Consider the following 23,612-nt stretch of genomic DNA (forward strand, 5'->3'; position numbering starts at 1 on the left):
TGTTCCATGGGAGTATCACTGGTAAGTGATAGAGGAAGAAAATATCTCTGGTTCTTCTGTTCAGTGCTTTAGCTACTGGACTATGTTATTAAATGGAAAATAAAACCACTGCGAAGCCTTTCAAAGTGATGCATGACAGAGTATATCACTTTCTTGTATTACAGTACTCGAGTAGTGCATATCATCTGTATTGTTTCACTTCTGATATCACTGAGCTTTATCTATAAAACTTTTTCCTCTCACTTACTACACTTTCCTGTATTTTTAACACTCTTATGCATGCATGTGCCTCTGACAGAAGCTAGAAAGGATGAAGTCATATCGCAAATGTTGTTTGCAGATTCCAGATTTACATGTAGAAATAGGTACCTGATTGATAGGTATAAACATAAATGTCCAAGTGGTCACACAAGCAGACACATATAAATAAAACTGAGCAACTCCTTGTATGACTTCAAAGTTTAGGCTTTTTTTTTTTGGATCTCATTAATTTCTGAAGAACACTTTTAAAAATGATGCTTTTTGTTGCATGATCCACACCTTTAAAAAAAAAAGAGCTGTCACGGTTTGAAGAAAAGAATTAAAAAAAATTCTAAAGAAATTATTACAGTTGATTAGTGTTGATTTTGTATCAGCAGAAAAGAAAGGATATATTTATTTTGTGTACAAATGAGTTCCCAGGGAAATTCATAACTACCAATCACACTCTAACCTCCAATGGAAACACAGTAATGGAAACACAGATACAACAACAAACAAAGCAGTTTGGGAATATCTTGCTGGTTTTTTACCATTTGCATCCTCATATCAATTTCCATTTTTGCTTGGAATCTCTCTGAAATAATTTTGTCAATTACATTTGAAAGTAGTACATCAAGTGGGACAGCTGTTGTGAACAAAAATTGAGTTTTAAGAAAGTCCAAACTACACCCTGTGTCTAGTGAATGTTGCATCAACCAAGGTAATTCTAATAGTACTGCAGAATTCAGAACTGAGCTGCATATAAACATTTTAAAAGAAATATTGTTAAAAATAATTTCAATTAACTGCATGCACAAGCAATGGTTAGCCTTTATTATCAACTTATTATTTTATATGCCTGAGAGTAACTTTGAAGTTATGTCTGTGAAGGAAGGAAAATAATTTCTTGCTGAACAGTATACAAGATGCTTTCCAACTCTAATTTATATTACACTATTACAATGTTGGTTTTGGGTGTAGAAACACTGTTATTAAAAAATGGTCCTCTGCAAATGTTAGGAAGTTCAAAACCTCTCTATTGTGTCAATACTACATGAAGAATTCTAATCAAAACTAGAGCACTAAAGATAACCATCAAATATTAGTACTTGAATTTCTTTCCCCAATTCATTTTGGATTTCATATATCACTACAAGATCATAAGGAATAGATTCAAAACACAGTTCAAGGATGTCCACATTACCATATCAATCACAGTAAGAAACCATTTATCCTTCTAAATGGAGTTGAAATAGCAATAAAAATTGAAATATTGAGTGAAATAGTACATCAGAAATGTTATTAAAGTTATCAAAGCAGTGAAATGAAACCAAAATAGTTATGATAAAGATGTTTTATTCCAGAGAAAACATGTGTTTACTATACAACTATTTATAAACTTGAAAAGTAAAAGCTGTGCTGAGTAGCCAACAGTGTACTTGCAAACATAATTGCTCCGGAGAGCACATGTAGTATTTTCAGCTGTTATAGTGAGTCTTCAGTGAACCCACTTACCTTTAAAAGCTGATATTTTATAATTATGTTGAATAGCAGCCACCATGTCCTTCCAGAAGTCATACTTTTTCTGACCATCATGCTGTAAGTGTCAAAGGGAACCTAGTCATTATATAAAGTATCAACTATTACAAGCTTTCATATCGAAACAGTGACAGAAACGCCATGAAATAACAAAATTATACAGAGTAAGACAGTCTTAAAACAGTAGGATTCAGAACATCAGGATTCAGTAGCATCCAGATTAACAGCAGGTAACTGCAGACAAGTTATGTCCCTCTCAGACAGTTATGATGGGAGGAGGAAGGGAAAAGGAGAAATGCTGAATATTTGTGAGGAACTCTAAAACATTACAGCCAAAAGGGGCATCAGCTATAACAGCAACTTACAGAATGAGCATGCCATCCCACCGACATTTGGGAAAAAGAAATGCCCAGGGCTGCAGATACTGAACTTAATTAGCATGTTGACATTATCAATATGCCTGGCATTCATATCACCTTCCACCTTAAGAACTGGCAAATCCCTTTGCTATAATTTAGAGGAAATGCCCTTATGCCAAGAACCCTACCCCAAACATGGTATAAAATACTCATCCAGAAGCCTGCACTCATGGCATTGTGCTCTGAAGACTGCCAAACCCCAGCTCTGGCAGAAGGACGGGGAAGGTGATCCACAATTGTGAACAGTCTCTTGCCATTCCTAGAAAGCTTCCCAGGCACAGCAGGGCTCCAGCTGACCTCAGCTTCCCCTTCAGCCTCTCACATGGGAGAGGAAAACCTCAACCAGCTGAGCCCCACAGCACTCTCAAACACGACACATTTTAGTAGTGATGAATGAAACAGATGCAATTACAGAGCTAGCCAGTATTACAGAGCAGAGGATTAGCTACAGAGCCCGTAAGAGGTGCTCAGGTACACAGTAATTTGGCAGCAGTAAAGCAGGTGGTATAGTCTTTGAGTTTATGTGTCATGGAAAGTATTTCTGTAATGCTGTTACAGGCCTTCCACGTCTATATCAGGATAAATTTCAAGGCAACTGTTAGCAGCTTCAGAGCACTGCTGCTCTCTGTATTGATACCTGCACTGATACCTGAATAATGAGCCATTTTGTAAGCATTAAGCGTTCTGTAGAGAGGGAAACATTCAGAAACCGAAAAAAAACCTCCAAGTCCAAACCCTTATCAGTGCCAAACAAAAACTATGTAGCTTATATATACACCGAAGTAAACTGCTATTTCAGTCCAAACTTGTCATGGAGGCTTCCAGAGAACAGTCTGCCTTTACTTTCACAATCAGCAAGTCACACAAACAAGGTCTTTTGTGCATAACTGACAAGCATAGTTTGTTTATCATCCATCAGCTCTACAGGTTAAGAGCAGGAAATACGGTGCTGTGGCTTTCAGAAGTTTTTTTTAATCCATTCCTATAGCTAACTGCCACAGAAATACATAAAAGAGCTAATAAAGAGAAAAGGTTTCATATGTCAGCTTGAGCTAGTCAGGGGTGCTAACCAAGAGTGATTATTCAAAGCTATGTACAGGAAATACTGGGGACCATCTGTCTAGTGGTAAGGTGAGTAGCCTAAGCTAGCACTCTTCTCAAGACAGAAAGATTCACCTGCCTTCTCCCCTCACACTCTATGTGGCTGACTTAGCCCTTAGTTTGGAGTTTTGAGTTTTTTTGATTGTTTCTCTTAAAAACAAAAAAAATCGGTGAACTGAACCAAAAGCTCCTCGGAGTGCTGTTCTGAGGACAGACGGATACTAGTTTAAAACTGGGTATACTTCCTTCAAAACATTTGAACTCAGAGGAGACTAAAATAACTTAAACTAATTTCTTGCAGACCTACAGCCATTGCATACAAGATCTAAAGGAATACTGACCAATTCCAAAAAGCAGAGAAAACTGTATGCATGGCCATCCAGTCCACCATGATTTTGGTGTGATTACAAAATGTGATTTTATTAGTTGAACCACCAAGACAAAGCATTGTTTTGTTTGGCTCATCAGTGTGAAGATCAAAACCACTAAGAAGCTCCCATGCTTTGTCTGAAAACATGCAAGAGTTCTGGCTCTGGATACATTAAAAACAGATACATTTTTAACAGTGCAGGGTAGTCCAGCATCCAACTTATGTCCAAACCCATTTTGAACCCAAATGTAGTAATTCTTGCATCCGCTTCCAGTAGAAAGCTTTCCTGAATCCATAATGTTGTCTGGAAATGGTAAGAAAATATCACTTTGTAAGCAGGCTTACAGAACAGGATACAGAAAGCTCTACTTTCTTTTAGAAATGACGAAGAAGAAAATGTGATGGTTTCTAATCCTTAGGATGCAGCATTTTGCAGGCATAAGTTCTGGGCTGGAGAGGCTGACCACCTCCTGCCGTGCATCTTTCTCAAGTGGCTGATGCTAACCTTCCAGGGAATTACTGTAGCCCTCCTGTTGAAACAGGGCTGACATCCAATAAAATATTTGAGTACTGCTAGGAGATAAAGAGGTTGCATGACCCACTTCTCGTGGCTCTCCGGAGAAACGACACGTGTTTAATTCCCTCTGGCTGAACACGGCACTGATCCTGGGTCAGCGCTCCAGCCTGTGAGCTAGTAACTGGATGTGAAAGCTTACTACACACACGCTATGAGCTTTCTCTCTTAATAAGTGGGTGATTTGTGCTGAGTCTAAATTAAATATAAAGTAAACACAATACAGGTGTCACAACTGCAACAGGTTCCTAAGCTGTGAACAGCTTAGGGGGAGGAGATTAATCAGGCAGAAAATTAAGAGTCTTACCGAGCACCTGTCCTGCATGCTTCCCTGATAAGCTAGTTTTAGCTAACTCTTCATGCAGCACTTGGACTTAGGCAGCAATCTACTCAGCATGCTATTTTGGAGTGAAGGCTAAAGCAGCAAGCCACCTAATATCCAATGAGACCCAGACACTCATCTCACAGCTTGGATTTTCACTCTGCAAACAAGGTTAAATCCTGACAATTTTCAGGCCTGCGGTGCTTTGGCCAGAAGATTATCTCAGTACTCTTTTGACACCAACACAGTTACTCCATGAGAAGAACCCTCTCCTATCTCCAGCCGCATGCAAGTTAAACATTAAAACCTTTTAAATAACAAAACAATTACCACCAAATTTCAAAAGCAGAATTTAGGACATTCTATCTACCTAAAAAGCACTGAAAAAGGTTCAAGCAATTGTATTTTCCACCTTAAGAATTTAATTTACTGTTTCTCAGAGGAAAAACAATTTTAAAAGATACTATGCCAGAGGTGTATTTATATCTGTGTAGAGAGATCAATGTATTTAGGACAAAAACAAGCTTAAAAAGGGATGAAATGGAGCTTCATTCACTCTTTAACAACTTGCAAATTAGCAAATCATGTAATTCAGGTAAGTTATACTATATTTATTTCAAGTACAATCAAGCATAATTAAAGGTGTCTTTAAGAACTACATTGTGCATACCACAGGGTAAACTTGAGGAAACAGCACATTTCCATTAGTATCCTAGTTATTTGTGCCCTCTGGTGGAAGAACCTTTATTTAGAACATGCCAAGTGGCTCACAATTATCTTCAGAGACAACTTGAATACAGTAAGTCCAACATAGAATAGTCCAAATGAGAAAAAGACCTTGGTGCTGTTCAATACCCAATTTGTATGCATTTAATAATGCATGCAAGAGATGTGGTGGTGGAGGAAAAAGATAATACATAATTTTCAAACAATCCAGTTCTTACCTGATCTAAGCTGTCCACAACCCTTGCACACAACAGAGCTCCTGGCAGGTCAAAATAATTATCATACAAATAGTATTTAGCTGGAAAAAAATAATTAAAAAATATACTTTAAACACCCCTGTATTGTATGCTTTAATCACAAATAAAAATTACATTTAAGTAATAATATAAGCTCCTATTTGGATTTTACTGGTAATAAGCATTATCTGTTTCCCAATCTCCATTAACAAAGGCTAACTTCTGATTGTCATAGCTGGTAACTAAGAGTTGTTTACCTAAATGAAGGCAGTGAGATTTCAGTAAGATATTTTAAGATTCTAAAAGCCCAGGTGAAAGAAAAGGGGGAGAACTATGAGTTTTAATACAGGACAGTATCTTTCAACTCTTCCAAAATATCTATTTCCCTAGAAGTGCAAACACAAAGAAAGTGTTTAAGAAGTTCACAGACACTTGGACAGGTCTGACACACTCATGTCCTTTGCACACACATGATGTGGACAGCTCCTTGGCCCAAGGGGAAGCGTGCTCACGTTATTACATCAGTCCCAAAACTAGAACTGTATAAGGAGGGTGCAAATGTCCCCTCAGACTAAGGTCATGCTCAACAAACTCTCTTCAAGAAGTGAAATTAACCAGCGATTTCTTTTTCGTGATCTTGTCTGTGCTGTCTCAAGTATATTCAAGAACAAGCCAGCAAAATGGGGATTAACATTCACAACAGAGACCAAGTGCATGTTTCAGTGAAAAAGAAAAGCACATTTCCTATGTAACCTCAGGAAACCTCTCTCTTCCTCAGTTTTGCAAAAGATTATCTGCAGTTTAGAATAAGTATTGCCTTTGCAGTCAGCAAAATCTCAAGGAAAGTATCTCCATTACAAAACAAAATGCACCTTAAGTGATCACTTTGTGTGTGTTACTCTCAACTGCCAAGATCAAACTAAAACAGAGAGGAAACGCAGAGCAAGAATGCAAACCTAGCCACAGCTCCTTCAAAGTGACTCCTATCTTAAACACAGGAACTGCAAATGCAAGGGGAGAAGTTTTGTTTCTAGATTTGTTTTGTTCATTGCACCTGCACCTAGGCCTCCACTAATGGGACTGGTGGCAACAAGTCAACAATTAAGAAAAATTTAAGATATGTCCTAAATGAGACAGAATATCTGTAAGCAGGTATTGAGCAATTGTATTGTACATCACCGTTCCTCTTGGGTTCTGAGGTTTTGTCTCCTTATCACTACAATAATTATTATTAGTATTATTAGCATATTTATAACAACATTTCATTTCAATTAAAAATTGTTCTCAACTTATGAGATTACCATTCTTTCTGATTCTCCTGCCCACTAGGCCTAGGCAGGGTGGGCGTGAATGAGCAGCTTTATGGTCCTCTGTTGCTGGCTCAGGTTAAATCATGATACTGGTTCTATCAGTCTACTTCATCAATAGTGCGTGTGCCCGTCACTATAACCAAAACATGCCTATAATGTCAGCTCATTTGTCTTACCATAAAATAAATACCATGAAATAAATTTAAGGTGATTTAATTCTAGTACTAGAAGTTAAAAAAACCATAAAAACCAAGTCTTCCCCAATACATTTACCTGTTCCAGTAATTCCCAGTTCAAGTATTTTTACAAATCTGTGTTAAGAACTAACAGTACGAGGCACTGAAGGGACAGAGAAATTTCAAAGAAGAGGACATGCTAAAGTATAGCTACCTGTGCGTGAAACCATTCCACTGACTGTATTAAAATGCTTCCACTCCTTCCTTCCATATATCTCCAGGACCTCTTCGGATGTCATGCTCTTTGTACCATGGCTTGCCCTGTTCCATGCATTGTTTATTAAAAAAAAAAAACAAAACAAACCAGAAGAGAGTTGAAAACACCCAAACTACAACTTGTGCAAAGTAACACACTGCAACTGAATTACAGTGCATGCCAGCTGATCAAAACTGATCTCTTTACAGCTTACAAGTTTCCCAGGACCTACTAAGCTTTTATCATATACATTCCAGCTCTTGATAAAGGCCTTACTGCACAAAGGTCTGGTTGGCTGGAGGCACAGCTACTGTGCCTCACCTGCTAACACAATCACTCTGTATTGCTCGAATGTTTTCAATTGTGTCAGGAGACTCGCTATACTTGAGCTATCAACATACACTGCACAATAAAGCACAGTACAGAAAGCCTATACATCATTCTGAAGCCTGGTAACATCACAGAATGCAGGGCAGAACTATAGAAAAGTGCTAGTTTGAGCCCTGCAAGCAGCTTTTTAATACATAAGTACGCACTAGCCTTTTTAGGCATTAAAAATTAATTACTTGGACCATCAAATTGGGTCCCATTTTGAAGCAAATGCATGAGAGGCATTTTGAAGCAATGTCAAGAGAGGTAACCCTGTACCAACTCTTCCCTTTAATTGAGGTATACCCTGTTATCTTGAATTCTGCATTCAGTACTCCAAAATTCATGCTATTAAATGAATTTTAGGATACATAGCAACGACTCAAAAGTATTTCTTTCTTCTTTTAATGAGATCTGACTTTCCTTAGCATCTTCAAGCTCCTTCAGAGAGCTATCAGAAGAAAAAAAAAAGTTGAGTCTGTCTTGCATTTTAAATTACACAGATTTTCATTCTGGAACAAAATTAGGGAGAAATGGGACTAGGATTGGTATATTTTAGATACATTTACTTTTCAGATTTTTGATTCCAAAAATAGCAGTCTTCTATATTAAAGAAAAAAAAAAAAAGGAAGGCAAGAAAGAAGAACGAAGAATTTACTGAAAGCGACAACTGAAAGCAAAGTAGCTTTTAAGCGGAAACCCCCCCAGAATTCTGAAAGTGAATGTATCAGTTCCTGTGGTTAATTTATCTCAGACTGTTTAAATTATAAGTTGTAAACTTGCAGAATTTTGAATGTCTACAGCACAAAGAAAATAGTCATTCCAGTCATTAGTATTAGTCATTAGTACTGCCCCCCAAGCCAGGTAATTCTCAATCCAAAGAAAAACTTTGCCCAGGATTTTAGCAAAACTGGACAAAGAGTACATTGGTAGCCACCAAAAAAATGAATTCACTTTCAAGATCAATGTGTATCTCAGATTGTATTAAAAATGAGGTATTATTTACTACCAGCTAACATTAAAACATTTCCAAAAGATTCCATATGTAACATTAAAAGAAACTAAGCACCATGACACCAAAGAGTATTTAAACTTTTACATCTAATAAATGAATGCATGCTGAAATAAGTATTTTAAATATTTATAAAATTGAGAGACAGCATTTAGGAAGGAGATTAAATGTTAGTGTATTTAATAATACAACTTATATTTAACTATATAGATTACTTGCCAATATTACCTTAAAACTGTTCCATCTTCTGCAAGTTTCAGGAAGTTTCCTTCTTCAATGTCCAACACCAAGCCTTTGCAACTAAAAATAAATTAATTTTAGGGAAGAAACAAAAAATTAATGCTTTCAGAGGACTGTTTTCTTATCTATCAGTGATATGCAGTTACAGAAGTTATGGTGCTTCTGTAGCTATGATGCTACAGAAAACCAAACAAGTCACAATCCTTCCAATATTTCCATGCTTGAACAATCCTCTCTATACGAAATTGCATATTATTACAATGAGAACTGGATTTTCCTTACATAGCAAAATCCTACTAAATAAACCTAGTTCCATGTCCAGTAAATTTAGGGACTGTCATATAGATTGGTTGGAGGTTTCAGGTCTAAACATATAAAACTAAGAAATGTGATATTTAAGTAATTCCATTAAAGAAATTTTTTTTTGGTGGCAACTCCTCTAGTTATTACTTGACTGATTACACCAGTTATTACAGAAAAGTGGGGTAGAACATCACTCTAAACGAGGCAACTCAATAAGCTAAGAACACATGAAGCAGAAGCATTGCCATGTTAGCCAGCACAAACAAGGGGAAGAGTTGACAGTGTTGGAGACACTTGGCAAGAGTTTCTAATTCTCCCTAATAAATCTTATGATCCAAATTTGCTTAGGTTCTTTGAAAAAATAATTCAGAGTTTAGTGGTTAGAATACAAATGAATAAATGAGACTGAGGAAGCAATGGCACCTTCATCCTCTATGAGGCCCCCAAAGGAAAAAATATATTCCATGAAGGCAGCAAGCAGATGCCAACCTTTCATTTATGAATTTCTCCTGGGCAAGAAGTAATCACACATTTGTTACCAGCACTGTGGACTTGCAGGTCCATGTTAATGAACCTCCTGCTTCAATGAGAGACCAAACCCAAGATATCTAGAGCTGAAAAAAGGATTTCTTGCATCATAGGCCTCAAAATATGATATAGATACATTGCTTGTCTCATGGAAGTTGAAATTAATCTCATTGGAAATTGTCCAGTGAAATATTGAATTGTAAAGAACCATTACACAAGAATATGCACATTATTTAAAAAAAAAAATCTGTGTACATCTGTATCTAATGATTATTTGGCTTTCAAGTCTCCACCCCCATGGCCTAGATAATAACCATATAAAGTAAAAAGATCAAGATTCAAGTTTAGTTCCTGCTCAGAGACCACTGAGTTCAAAGCAGGGAACTTGGGTTTCAGTCTTTTTCATCATGGCTTTGTGTCTGAGGTGCCAAGGGCTACCTCCTGGCATGTCACCTTTTCGTGGCTGTTGGGATTAATCTGCCTTACACAAACAAAACAACATCTGTTGAGGTAAAAATTACTAAAATCTGATGGTTACTGTTGAATAGAATGTAGAAGACAAAGATGATACGTAAAATAAGAGAGTGAGACTAAAATGTTTGTGTCCAGACAGCTGGAAGCACAGACAAAGCAAGCTTAGATGCTCAGTTCTCTCTTCAAAATACCATGTTAGAAGTATCTCATAACAAATACTTCTTAGAACAAGTATTTGAAACTGTAATTTTGGATTTATCCATTGCACTTGACAATCATAACATTAACTGCCTAATAAATGAAGCTATTCTCTGAGCTTTGTAAAAAAGTTACAGTGTAAAGGAATGACATTATTTTCAATATACTCACCAGAAGTCTAAGCTGTCTGGAGCTAGAGTCAGCAAGTCTTCATCATATCCCTTCTCTGTTACCAGATACTGGGCAAAACTGTCATATATTAGCTACAAATGAAAAAAAAAAACAACATTGCATTTATTATATTGGTTAAGTGAGATCAAAGACACTGCTTCCTTGAAAAGTGGCAAGATGCAAGTGTTAATGCTTCCTAAGTGAAATGAAACTATGGAGCTAGGGGCCCTGTCCCACTGCCTCCACTGGGAAATAGTGCCTGAGGTTATTTCAGTCATGTCTGGAACACACACAAGAGTTCTGGTGCAATGTGTTCATCACAACCCAGATTACAACATTCTACTGCACAGTCCCTGTGCTTCAAGACTGTTGGGAAATCAAGATGCTAAGTACTTAAAGGCTAGTCAATATTCCCCCCCCCCCCCCCCCCAATCATCCTTTTTGCTTTATTTTTTTTTTCAATTTAAAATGTTGTGGTTACAGACATTCAACAAGCAGCTTCTAAACCAGTAAACATTTATCCTTAGGGGCATTTTAAAACTATTTGAAGGAATTAATTTTGAAGAAAATAGGCAACTACTGAATAAACAGTTATTATTTCTAAGTTCAAATGGCCTAGCACAACACTCAGCAATTTATTAATGTACTGTGCAGGTAAAGTTTTACAGGAAGCTCTGTGGAGATGCTGCCATGTCCTTAAAGACTATCCAAAAATAGTAATTGCTCTCTTTTTCTTGTGGTTCTTTCATTAAAGCTGTTCCTTGGCCTTTTTTCTTTAATTACAACAGATTCGGATTTAGTATGAATAATGTCTGAGAAAGACAAATTATGGAAGACAACGTTGGAATAGTAAGAACTAACTACATCTTCAGCTGGGCCTATGAGCCTTTTAAAGTATTTCTTATTTCCAAGAGATAAGGAGGCATGCAATGGGCATGTGTCAGTCTGCCTCTGTCTCCTGTGAGAAGATGAAGAGTGTACTAAGTTTAGTAAAAGTTTTGGGATTTTTTTCTCCACTTTGTTCATTGGTTGGTTAGCATTTTAAAAAAACTCTTAAAATCGATTGTCTAATGTTTGCCTTCATCATACAGAATTTGTATCAAAAAGAACATGCTTGTGTATGGCAAGAATATGGAAAGTAAGCCTAGTGTTACACAGTTTCCACCTAGAAATTTAAGAGCTCATACATTTTATTGTTACTGTTGAATCCTCCTTTGTAAGCAAGATGCCTCTCCACTTAAGTTCACACATAGCTAAGGGAAGCAATGCACTTTTTCAGCACAAGATGCCTATTAATAAATGGGACAGCTCATAAACATTTGTTTCTGTACCAAATTCTGAAATGATCTTGCAATTAGCATGGGAGTCCGGTGCAGTGCAAAATGTACTGTAAGTGAATGGAGACAAAGAAAGGGGGAGAGTGAGACACCATGAGCATCCATGACACGAGATACCTCCAGAACAATCCTGACATCAACAGAGAAGGACGAGTCAGTGTAAGATTACCAGGGAGTTGAAAAGCGAAAGTGACAAGGGCGGGAACGCACAGCACAGGCAGTAATTTCTCTTCGAAAGAGACCACAAGGCTAAATCAGAGGCGCCTCTAAACTCGGCGTTTTATCACAAGCACCAGAAAGTTCACAAAGGTCCAAAGCGCTGCGGGCTCCTCACTCTGCAGCATCTCTGGATTTAGTGGGCGGGCTCTACCTTTTCCTCAGTGCCGCTACGGCCAGGAAAGCAGAACCATTTTCAAGGAACGAGACATGGCTGTCCCCTCCGCTTGGGCAGAGAGGCCTGCTGAGGAAGCGCCCGGCGAGAGATGCACTTGTGATTCTCTTATCCTCCGCGGATGTCTGAGGCTCCGGGCCGGCCCCGGGCTCGCTGCCCCCGCCGGAGGGCTCCCGGCCCCGCTTGCCTTCGGCGGGGCATGCAGCGGCAGCGGGCGGAGCGGGGCCCCTCCCGCGGCTCCCTCAGCCGCGCCGCGCCGCCCGCACTCACCCGTGCGCTCTGCGGGAGGTGGTACCGGCAGAGCGTGTGGTCCAGGTCGAAGCCCACCACGTCGCACTCAGCCAGGGAAAAGTGCTGCTGCATCGCCGAGCCGCCGCCACCGCCGCAGGCGGACGGAGGAGAAGGAGGAGAAAGAGGCGGGAGGAGGAAGGAGCGCGGGCGGCGCTTCCTGCGGAGCCGAGCCGGGCAGAGCCGAGCGGGGCCCGCGGGACACCCTCGGCCCGCTCTGCTCCGCCCCGGCGGGGCCGCCCTCACCTGCGGCACAGCCCCTCGGCGAGCCCGGGGATGGAGGGGCGGGCACACGGAGGATGGCCGGAGGCGTGTCCAAGCGCTCGAATTCGAAAAACATGCTTCCCGCCGCAGCTTGGTGCGCTTGGGAGCTGGCGTGGGAACGGGGGGCTCCCGCTCGCCTGGCAGACCGCGAGTCCTCGGGGGGTGTTTGCTGGGACATGGTGAGCAGGGAGCAGCGGGGAACAGGAGACAGCCTTGGTTAGTGACAGGACAGCCAGTGCCACACCGCAAGGGCCCTAAGGGGGACGCTTAGCATATATAAAAGTAGAAAAACTCTACTTACTACTTCGTTATGAGCCCTCAGCACATTTGTGATGACACCAAGCTGCGTGGTGCAGTCGACTCGCTGGAGTGAAGGGATGTCATCCAGCGGGACCTTGGCAGGCTTGAGAGGTGGGACTGTGCGAACCTCGTGAAACTGAACCAAGTGCACGGTCCTGAACCTGGGTGAGGACAATCCCAAGCACAAGTGCAGGCTGGGCAGTGAATGGACAGAGAGCAGCAGAGACGGACCTGGGGGTTATTGGAGAAGAAGCTCACGTAACCCGGTAATGTGCACTTCCAGCCCAGAAAGCCAACTGTTGTCCTGGGATGCATCAAAAGAGATGGGGGGAGCAGAGTGAGGCAGGGGATTCTGCCCATCTACTCCTCTCCTGTTATGTTCAGCTCTGGGGCCCCCAGCATAAGAAAGATGTGGACCTGCTGGAGCAAGTCCTGAGGAGGGTCACAAAGATAATGAGTGAAAGGACCAGAGCACCTCTCTTATGAGGACAGGCTGAGAGAGCTGGGGTTGTTCAGCCTGGAGAAGAAAAGGCTTCAGGAAGATGTTACAGCAGCCTTCCAGTACCTAAAGGAACTTACATGAAAGCTGGAGAGGGATTTTCTACAGAGGCATTTAGTGATAGGACAAGGGCTTTAAACTGAAGGTAGGTTTGGGTTAGACATAGGGAAGAAATTCTTTCCTATAAGGGTGGTGGGGCACTGGAACAGGCTGCCCAAAGAAGTTGTGGATGCCCCATCCCATGAACAGTTGAAGGTTAGGTTGAATAGAGGCCCAGGCAGCCTGATCTAGTGGAAGGTTCACGGCAGGAGGGTTGGAACCAGATGATCTTAAAGGTCAGTTCCAGGGCAAGCTGTTTTATGATTCTATGTATCAAAGTCCCTGCAGTGTATACTGTATACAGTAAACCACATTATGCTGTGCATTTGGCTGTGGAAAACCCAAAATTTCATAGGTAATTCCATAGATACCTTTTAATTTATTGGAAGTTTTGGTAATCAAACAGAAAAAAATTAAGAACAGTACAGTCTGTGTCCAGAATACATAAATGAGATTTTGATAAGTAGCTGCTGAATAAATAATGCTGTAGTGCAATTAGAAAGTGCTGTCTGAAAGGAAGTACCACATTTGGAGAAAGGCAAACAACAAACAGATGAGAATTGCATTGAGGTAGTCTTATTCTCAGTGGTTGAACTTGAATATAGCAAAGGCTGGACTCAGGATGCTAAAACAACTGGGCTTGACAGCCTTGTTTGAAGGACCTCCATATTCTTAAATTCTTTTCTCTCAGTAGGTCAATTGTCTCGGTCTCTCTGCGAGCCTCTCAGGAACCCTGGGCCAGTCCCAAGTCAGCAGACACCAGGGGCAGCCCCGACATGGCCGACAGCAGGGAGACACTGTCTGTGCCCCGAGGGTACTGAGGGCACCTGGGCTGGCAGGGAGACACTCTCTGTGTGTGCCCCGAGGGTGCTGAGGGCACCTGGGCTGACAGCAGGGAGACACTCTCTGTGCCCCGAGGGTGCTGAGGGCACCTGGGCTGGGCTCCTGTGCAGCACAAGAGACACCAGAGACATCGGTGGAAGAGAAAGGGCCGACTCTTAGCAGGGGTTAACCCAAGGTTTTATTAGGATCCCAAGGAAGCTCCTGCACCTCAGGGGGCCTCCTGCCAAGAGACCCGGGAAATGTGCCAAGGTCACATTTAAAGGGAGGTGGAAACCAAAAGTAGATAACATTTTACCAACCAATGAGTGACCCTAAGGGATGGGTACTGGGGGATAGACATATAGGACAGCGTATGATGCAAGGCCTGTGGGGCTGACCCCTGGCCTTGGGCTAATCACTCAACGACTTGGACCGAAACTTCTGGATGGAGGGGATGGGATGCTGAGTGACTGACAGAGAGCCAGGGTGGGGGTTTGGGGATGATCTCATCCCAGGAGAGGGATAACACAGGTAAAGGGAGGGGAGTACAGCCTGGGATAAACCATTTGGGAAAAATATGGGAATACAAAACAAAACTACTTCAAAGTATTACAAAATATAAAAACACACTACAACAGTCAATGACACAATCAAAACTTTGTTTTGATTCACAAAACATGAAAAATTCTTGTTGATTATAAATACACATATTTTCTTTTAAAATTCTTGTGTGGCTATAAATAGAATAGTATAAAAGATAAATGTTTTTTAACAGTTGTTCTCAATCTAATTAATACAAGTCATCTTTTCCAGTGTTGCCTACCTTTGCACAGTTGTAAATTCTGTGCTTTGTAGATGTTTAAGTTGGAGTTCATAACCATAGTAGCATGTAGCAGAAACTTTGATTATATCAAATTATGATTTGATTTTTGCAGGATCACTCAATGATACTTTGGTATTACAGAGAAAAACACTTTTGAAAATACATTCAAGTAGTGAATAGATACAATTTTCTTATATATTAAGAGCTACAATGTACTTATATATTAGGATTCAGTTTGCTATGTTCAGGTAGACACGGATGAGAGAAATTTAATAGCATGACCTCTCATATGCATTTAAAAATTCCACTGACACATTCAGTATCAGATTAGGAAGTGAACTAGACAGGAACAGATATAGAAACTGGGAATAAAGTTCAAAAATGCTAGTAGTAGGGCAGGATGAGCATTTAAGGTGTGAGAGCAAGATAGAAATTGATGACACATAATTTTACCAAAGCCCATTGTACAGCAGCTTCTCAGAATCTCTCACTGACATTAATATACTTCCTAATGCTGCTATATATGTATATATATGCATACCATATAATATATACCCACACCATACATAATATATCTATACACACCATAAATTACATAGAAATATCAATACATATATGTGCTTTAGACATATGTTAAAGAAACACATATATGCCTAAATACATTAAAAAAAAAATAACACCTAGGCGTGAAACCTAAGCATACAAAAAAGGCACATCCAGGACCACACACAACAGGGACAATAATGATGCAGCAGCTGGGAACTGAGAGCAAAAGACAATTTACCTTCCTAAAGCTTCTTACTTCAGAAAACACAGAGCAAATTCCTGTCCCACTGAAGTTGATGGCCACAATTTTGATTGACTTCAGAGAGTCCAAAAGGTCACCCACAATTAGTGTTTCATGCTATTCTCATATAAAGTTCGTCTGCCTTGCAGATTATATCAGTAAAGCTATCTTATTTCAGTTACTTTTTTTTTCCTGAAAAGGATTCAGATAGCTCCCAAAATTGTGTTTAGGTTATGCCATTTTCTTGCTATGCCAGTAAAGCATTTTATACAAAAAACTCATCAAAAAAAGCAACTTAACACACTGAAGTATTGAAATATCTGAATAGATACTGAAAATTATGTGTTCATTGATAGAATCATAGGATCTTCTGGGTTAAAAGATTATCTAGTCCAACCCTCTGGTCATGGTATTCACTGTCAACTGAATGTAATCTTGAACATCCAGATTTCGTGAATGCTGGACAATTATATTGATAGCAATGATAAGCTATCATAGAATTTACAACACAATAGTACTAATCATGCTTATCTTAAACCACTTTGTGTAGGGAACAATATTCACCCATGGAGAGATTCAGCAAGTTAAATTTCAGATACATGAAGCTGAAGATTAGATCAGAAGTTTGACGACAAGAAATATAGAAAATATTAATGAAGAGAATTCATCTTCAGTTCTAGGGAAAGAAAAGATAGAGTGTTACTCTCTCATTTGTCTTCAGTATTTGCAGCACAAGCCTGGTAATAGTCTCAGCCATTTACTTTCATGTTGTCATCTTATTGTAAAAGTTCCATACCTTCTTGGTGATATCTTGCAGGCATCTTCTCACAGCACCAACTCCTTCTTCTCTACAGCCAACAAAATTGAACTTGCTTCTCACCTACCTAACCCACTCTTTTATAGCACTCATCCTCATTGGACACAGCTGTGGCCTGTTAAGGGCAGGCCTGTTCCTAATCTTTGGTAATTAGTACAGCTGCAACTCATCAGGGGTGAGATTGCCTTCTGCACGATCTTTATTTTCTTACATTCTACCCCCCGACACTTTCAGTACATATACACCACATTTTATTTCTTTTTCTTTTGTCTTGTGTCAAAAGTGTTTTGTCTCTCAGTTTCTTCCTTTCAGATGAATTCTTTAAATATACTGATATCCCATTCTAGGGCCTTTCTCAGAGAGGAGCTGCCTTTGAAAATCCTCTGCAAAAACTGAAGTACCTTAATGTGTTTACAGCACTTTTTCAGCACTGTCCTTCAGGTTTGATAGCACCAAGAGACACTCAGAGATGTCCACATAACTGAAGTTGAACTGTTGGGCTATCAAGTCCTAACTGAATTTCTTTTAGGGTGTCCCATGGTTAATTTATGCATCACAATAATTTCTTTTATGTTGTAAATATGTGGCAATTGGCAAATTGGGAAAAATCACAAGTCCTGTCCTAGTAGGGGAAATGACTAACTGGTTACTTTGTGCAGAGCTAGAATTTCTTGTGGTGTGGCACACCTGAAGACCAGCATCCCTCAGGCTGGGGCTGCAAGGCTGCCTGGAGGGACATTCCCTCTCCAGCCCTCAACCCCTGATACACAGATCCCCATGGAACCTGCAGGAGAGGGCAGTGGCTTCTGCACACCTTCAGCACCCTAACGTTTAGCAACCTGCAGGAAACATGTGAAGCAAGGGATTCGATTTGTCAAAGCCTTTTGGAAATACAAAAATGAGCATTTTGGTTTCCATCTGCTGCATCATGCCTGCTTTCCATGCAGAACAGGCTTCTAACGCCATGAAGCTTTAAAGCACAAGAGCTTACTAATGTAGCCTGGAGAGCAAAGGGGACACAACCGAGTGTGGTAATGTACATAAAGGCATGAGAACTGTGTCAAAATCCTAGCTGTCACACAGAAGTTGTAGGCCTCTGAGCAGGACAAGCAGTGCAGCTCCTCGCTTTCTTTGTCCTTAAGGGGGCAGCAGTACAATACATTGGAGCATCCCTCGGAGTTAGCTGGGAATCGTCTGCGCCTTAGGCTATTTCACTTCCCTTAAACTTCGTGTGCATGGTCCTAGGACTGTGTAAGTTGACTTTGTCCCAGCTAAGCAGTTGCAGCCGTTTGTCTGTTTTGGCAAGGGTTATAAGGGTTTTTTCTGTTTTAAAAAAAGGTAGGGGCTCTGATATTGTTACGGAAGAGTATGTAATAGTGAGATGTGAAAATAAGAATTTGAACAAATACAGATCGTTTTCATTTTAGACAAGGAACACCTTCTGACCTTATGAATTAAGGTCAGAACATTCTAGATTTTTCCCTGCTGGTTTTTAAAAAACATATGCAAATACTTTTGGAGTAACATTAGTCAAACCAAAAAGTGTTGGGTTTGGGGGTTTTTTAAAATATATTTTTATTTTAGCACCCTGATAAGATATGTACTCAGGTTTGTACTTGATTTAGCTTTTAACCCATGCATCTCTTCAGTGCACAGGTATAAGAATGCCTCACAGCCCAACATCCCCACCCTGAAACATCCTATGTTTCCTTCAATGGGATTCTTCATGCATTTAAATAGGATTGTTGGATTTGGTTCCGTGATTTTAAGTTTAGGACACTAAGAAGGAAACATTTGTTTAGGAACCATCACAGGAATAAACTCAGGATATACAGAAGTAGGGTATGACAGAGCGATACTTTGAGAGACATAGGACTATCAACACTAATTTATTTTAGGGATAACCTTTGTCTCTGCAAGACAGTGAAATCTGTCAAGAATATATTTTCTTTGAAAAACGGTCTCTAGCACTTACTATTTCCTTAGCAGACTTTTAAAAGTTGAACAAAATGCTAAATAATTTTCAAGGCATCCCTCTGTGGCACACAGGGTGCCTTGTTACTAGGTAGAGAAGCTTGGCGAATTTACTTAAGTATTGATCAGGATTTAATGTTCAATTAAATTCCAGTGACTTCACAAGTTTTTCTGTTTATTGGGATGTTTAGCAGCCTTTTTATATGGCACAAAATATGGACATATCAATTTTCTAGTGGAATTATGCACAAACAATTTATAGTGTCCTGCTGGGATTAGGACATCTGGCACCTCAGTACTATATTCCCTACATTCTATCTAACCAGCATAGAAATGAAAATCAGGATGCTAAAGAGACAAGATTCCCAAAACTAAACCCAGTAGCTCATCAAAAAGTTAAACAGACAGTAATCCACTAGGTGCTCTGAGTCTCTCAAAAGCCTTCTTACTGTCCTTATCATCTCTCTCAGATCTTGTAATCTACCTCAGGCTGTTCCCACACAACAGGAAAGAAGGAAATGAAAATCAATTTTTTTGTCAGAATGATTAATAACCAAGACTGATTGCTGGACCTTTAGTGAGTATGTATTTTAAAACTCTGCATAGTTATTTAAAGGTACTTTGAAAGATTTTTCTTTTTGACCTGGATGAATGTTACATTTAGTCGAAAGAAATTGCACTAGAAATATGGACTTTTAGGGAAGATATGCTTCCAAAACACACCCTTTTGTGTTTGATAGAACAGTGCAATTTCTATGATCTATGGGACACTGTCTTATTTTTCCTATGTTTGGGATTTTTTCTTGTTCTTTTGGGCCTACTTGTATGTTTACAATGTGAAGTGTAAAATCCAGAAGATTACTCATTTTCAGTCCTCATTTTCCATTCATTCGTGGTGTATTCATGGACAGATAATATAAATTGCTTATGGCTTCAATTTCTTCATGAGCAAACCAGGAATAAGTCCAATTCAGACATTCTGAAGATTTCTGAGTTGTCCAAGAAGGTTACAGGCTTGCATTTCAAGCCTGACATTTGCTGGTTATTGCATAAAAAAATCTAATGTATTCCAATCTGCAGTCTGCACAAAAGAACAGAGCTATTGAGCAGCCAGTGGGAAATGCCACAACTATAACACTGCAGACTTGCAGATAACAGAACTAGGAAAGGCCTAACAAGAGCCATGTTCTGTCCTGGGACAGGATCAATCTGACTACAAACACCCTTAGAAGTCAACTGTCTACTTCTTTAAAAGTACCCCTTTGAAAGAGCCACTGAGGCAATTTCTTCCAGTGTTTACTAGTCCTTACATGCAGAACACAGAGTTTTCTCCCTCCCTTCATTTCAAAGCAAAGTCTCTGTTGCTCTAATGAATCTTTTTTTCTTATGTTGTGTCCTATTCCTAGCAGATGTGAGAACCACATGCACCAGACTTCCATCTATTTGAAGGCTGCTACTATGTTTTCCCACAGACTCTTTTTGTTTAATTGTTTAAGTTCCTTTCTTAAAGGCTGAAGGGTTTTGAGCCGGCTTGTCTTTGATTCTCAATCTGGATGATGTTCATTCATCACTCCATTATCAAATTGATCATTATCAAATTTTCTGGAATACAGGATGAAAAACTGGTCATGTTGCTCTAGTTTTGGTCTTACTACGACTGAGTACAGAAAAATTTACCACACTGTAACATAACACAGAAATCTGTGCTTTCAAACTAACATACGAGTTACTTAATTAATTACAATCCTTACCATGTTAGGATTTTCAAGACCAGATTTTATCCTATCACTATGATGAGTAGAGGTCAAATTTTTCCTTCTTTAACTATAAATCCTCTTTCTTAAGGAGCATTTGATCTTCTATTCAATACATATTTTCTTCTGTATGTGTTCATTGCTAATTATAATGAGAGTGATATTTCTTGGGGCTGCAATAACAAAAAGCTAATATTAATGCTTATAATATTAATGCTTATAAATACAAGAGCTTATTTTGAATATAAATGGGATTTCATGTTTACTGTTCTGCTTCTAGAAGATGTCTAGTAGTGGTCTGATGGAAGGATAAAAATAAGTATGCTGCATTTTCATAAGAAGGAGGTGATGTAGAGGAATATATACTGAACATCAAGAAAAGTCCATCATGCTGATATAACTGTTTAAATATCTGAACTCTGTATCTATGTGTGTCTGTGAAGTAGGTCAGAGCAACCTCTTCTGTTTTTGGGAAAACTGTATGTCTGCATTTAGCTACCTTCATGTTCTTGTCAGGGGGATAGGCAATTCTGATAAGGTTTAAAGCTGTGGAAGCAAAGACAAAGGAATATGAATTTGGGAAACAATTTTCAGAGAAAGAAAGTGACAGAATTCTTCATCAGAAGTCCTTACTGAAAATGAGTATCACCAAGGCTGGTGGCTTCCTATCCCCTCTCCCTGTGTTTATAAAGATCATGTCTTGGATGTTGGGTAATGTTCTTTGTACAGCATCTCATTGTACAGCTGTGAAAGATGAGCAGAAAGAAAAGAGGAGGCAGGAAACTATACAGAAATTTTCTACATCTCTAGAGAGACAAGAATACTGAAATAAAAGAAAAGGAAGAACAGTAAGAAAATACATATTTGCAAGACAAGTTGCATCAGTTTGTGCAACACATACCTACCTGTCTGCTACTTCCTAACATAGTTTTGAAGCATATCCCAGCTTTAAAGCTTTCTTTCTGCCTATCCTTTACTTTTCATAGGGAAAATATGGAAGTGCACATCCTGAGGTTGCTGTGGGGCACCTTTCCTCTGGCTTATAAAGAGTGTCTTACCTTTTGGGTAATGTTCTTTATACAACATCTCACTGTGAAAGGCAGATACAGCAGAAAGAAAGAAACAGGAAGTAGAAAACTATTTAGAAAACGTACAAAGAGAGAGGAGCACTTAATCAGGAAGGTGGGTGGACCATGCACAGGATTCATATAGTCATAGGAAGTGATTACAGAACCAGTCCTTTTCCTATGGAGAGATTTTAGATATATATAAAATCCTAATGTATGCACAGCTCATGGAAATGAGTTTTGTTTAAATATGATCTAGCAGGAAGAATAAAAGTAAGATGGATGAGAGAGGGAGATGCTGATCTCTTGTCCCTGAGATCCAGTAACAGAGTGTGTAGAAATGGTTCAAAGTTGAACCAGGAGAGGTTCCAACTGGATGTTAGGAAGCATTTCTTTACTGAGAGGATGGTCAAACTGGAACGGTCTTCCTAGAGAGGTAGCTGGCACCCCAAGCCTGTCAGTGTTTAAGAAGTGTTTGGGCATTGTCCTTTAAAACAGGCTTTAACTTTTGGCCAGTCCTGAAGTGGTCAGGCAGATGATCGTTATAAGTCACCTCCAAGTGAACTGTTCTGTTCTGCTCTGTTTTATTCTATTCTAGAATTAACAGCTAGTTTTTCTAGTGGTTTTGCATGCCATATTTCAGTAATCTTAAGTCATTAATAAGATGTGTTCCTTTATGTGGTATATCAATATATTCTAATAGTAAATTTCAGCTCTCTGTGAGGTGCTGACTTTTTGAGGTACAGTGAAGGTCAGGAGAGAGTGCTGGTTTTTTTTTTGGAAAAAAACCCCAAGCACTTTTACTCGCAGGTGAAACAATGACTGCAGTACTTTGATACACTGCTCCTTTACATCAATCTCTCTTTGGACTTCTCTGCTTCTTTTGATGCAATTCCAGCTTCAGATATAAATGGTAAATCATGTTCTCAAGTCATCTATGTTGTAGCATACAGACTTTGATAGAGTTATGTGAGAAACGATCTTGACCCATCATAAAATCTTCATAAATAAATACACATTCTAAATTTAAAAACTATTAATAGCAGGGTCAGCTTTGGAATACATTTTCTTAAAAGAATGGCAAAGTCATGTTTGCTGATAATTCTTTGTCATCCACTTGCCATATTTTTTCCCACACAGAGATAAATTTGATTAGAAGTGTTTTTCATGCCTTAGAGAGCTACAGCTCTTTGGTTTTATTCAGAGAGGCTGCTTCATAGAAAGCAAATTAAGTTACAACTTTTAACACTGTGGGCTGTATATCATTTAGAATAATGTACAATGAAATGAAAAATAATGGTTGAGGTCTGGTCCCATTGCAGATAATGGCAAAACTCCCATTAAATTTGAGCAAAGTGGGATCTGTTTGTTTGAACAAATAGAGGAAGTCTCTATTCTGTCAATCCTTGACAGAACCTTATTCCTCTCTGTTAATTTGTTGTCAGATGTAGCATGTTTCAGGCCCAAATTCAGCTAATAAATAAGCAACCCTCATCACCAAAGCACTTGAAAGTATACTTTTAATGTTTTTCTAGGGTAGAGATGGATTACTGGATCAGCCTTTTGGAAATAAATAGCCAGAGTTTTCTCATTACAAATGCAGAAAGATTTCAAGTTGGAAAATGCAGAATCAAATGTAACTCTATGTCTTCATGGATTTATGGTTTAAGATAATAGACAAAACTAGGAAAGTGATTAATCAATAAGAGTAAACAATTTTGTCAAGAGTAAAATTGCACACATAATTTATTTTCACTGAAAAAAGGCAACTTGCAAATTAGAGAAACAAAATGGAAGTGCTGATTAAAAGGAATATAAAAAAGCTA

At 39.3% G+C, this 23,612-nt stretch overlaps 1 protein-coding gene across 1 annotated transcript in view; it reads right to left on the reverse strand.

Annotated features, from left to right (window-relative positions):
* Positions 1–12,772, reverse strand: part of NT5DC1 (5'-nucleotidase domain containing 1) — a 126,182-nt gene extending 113,410 nt beyond the window's left edge. Inside the window, exons 1-6 of the mRNA XM_066547096.1 lie at positions 12,563–12,772; positions 10,565–10,656; positions 8,879–8,950; positions 7,228–7,334; positions 5,510–5,589; positions 1,756–1,837 (exon numbers count right to left, since the gene is read on the reverse strand). Of these exons, the coding sequence (XP_066403193.1) occupies positions 1,756–1,837; positions 5,510–5,589; positions 7,228–7,334; positions 8,879–8,950; positions 10,565–10,656; positions 12,563–12,655 (526 nt within the window). The 5' untranslated portion in view covers positions 12,656–12,772. The remainder of the gene's footprint in view (positions 1–1,755; positions 1,838–5,509; positions 5,590–7,227; positions 7,335–8,878; positions 8,951–10,564; positions 10,657–12,562) is intronic.
* Between the last annotated feature and the right edge of the window lie 10,840 nt (positions 12,773–23,612).

Source organism: Molothrus aeneus, chromosome 3 (genome assembly GCF_037042795.1).
Source record: "Molothrus aeneus isolate 106 chromosome 3, BPBGC_Maene_1.0, whole genome shotgun sequence".
Taxonomy (NCBI): Eukaryota; Metazoa; Chordata; class Aves; order Passeriformes; family Icteridae; genus Molothrus; species Molothrus aeneus.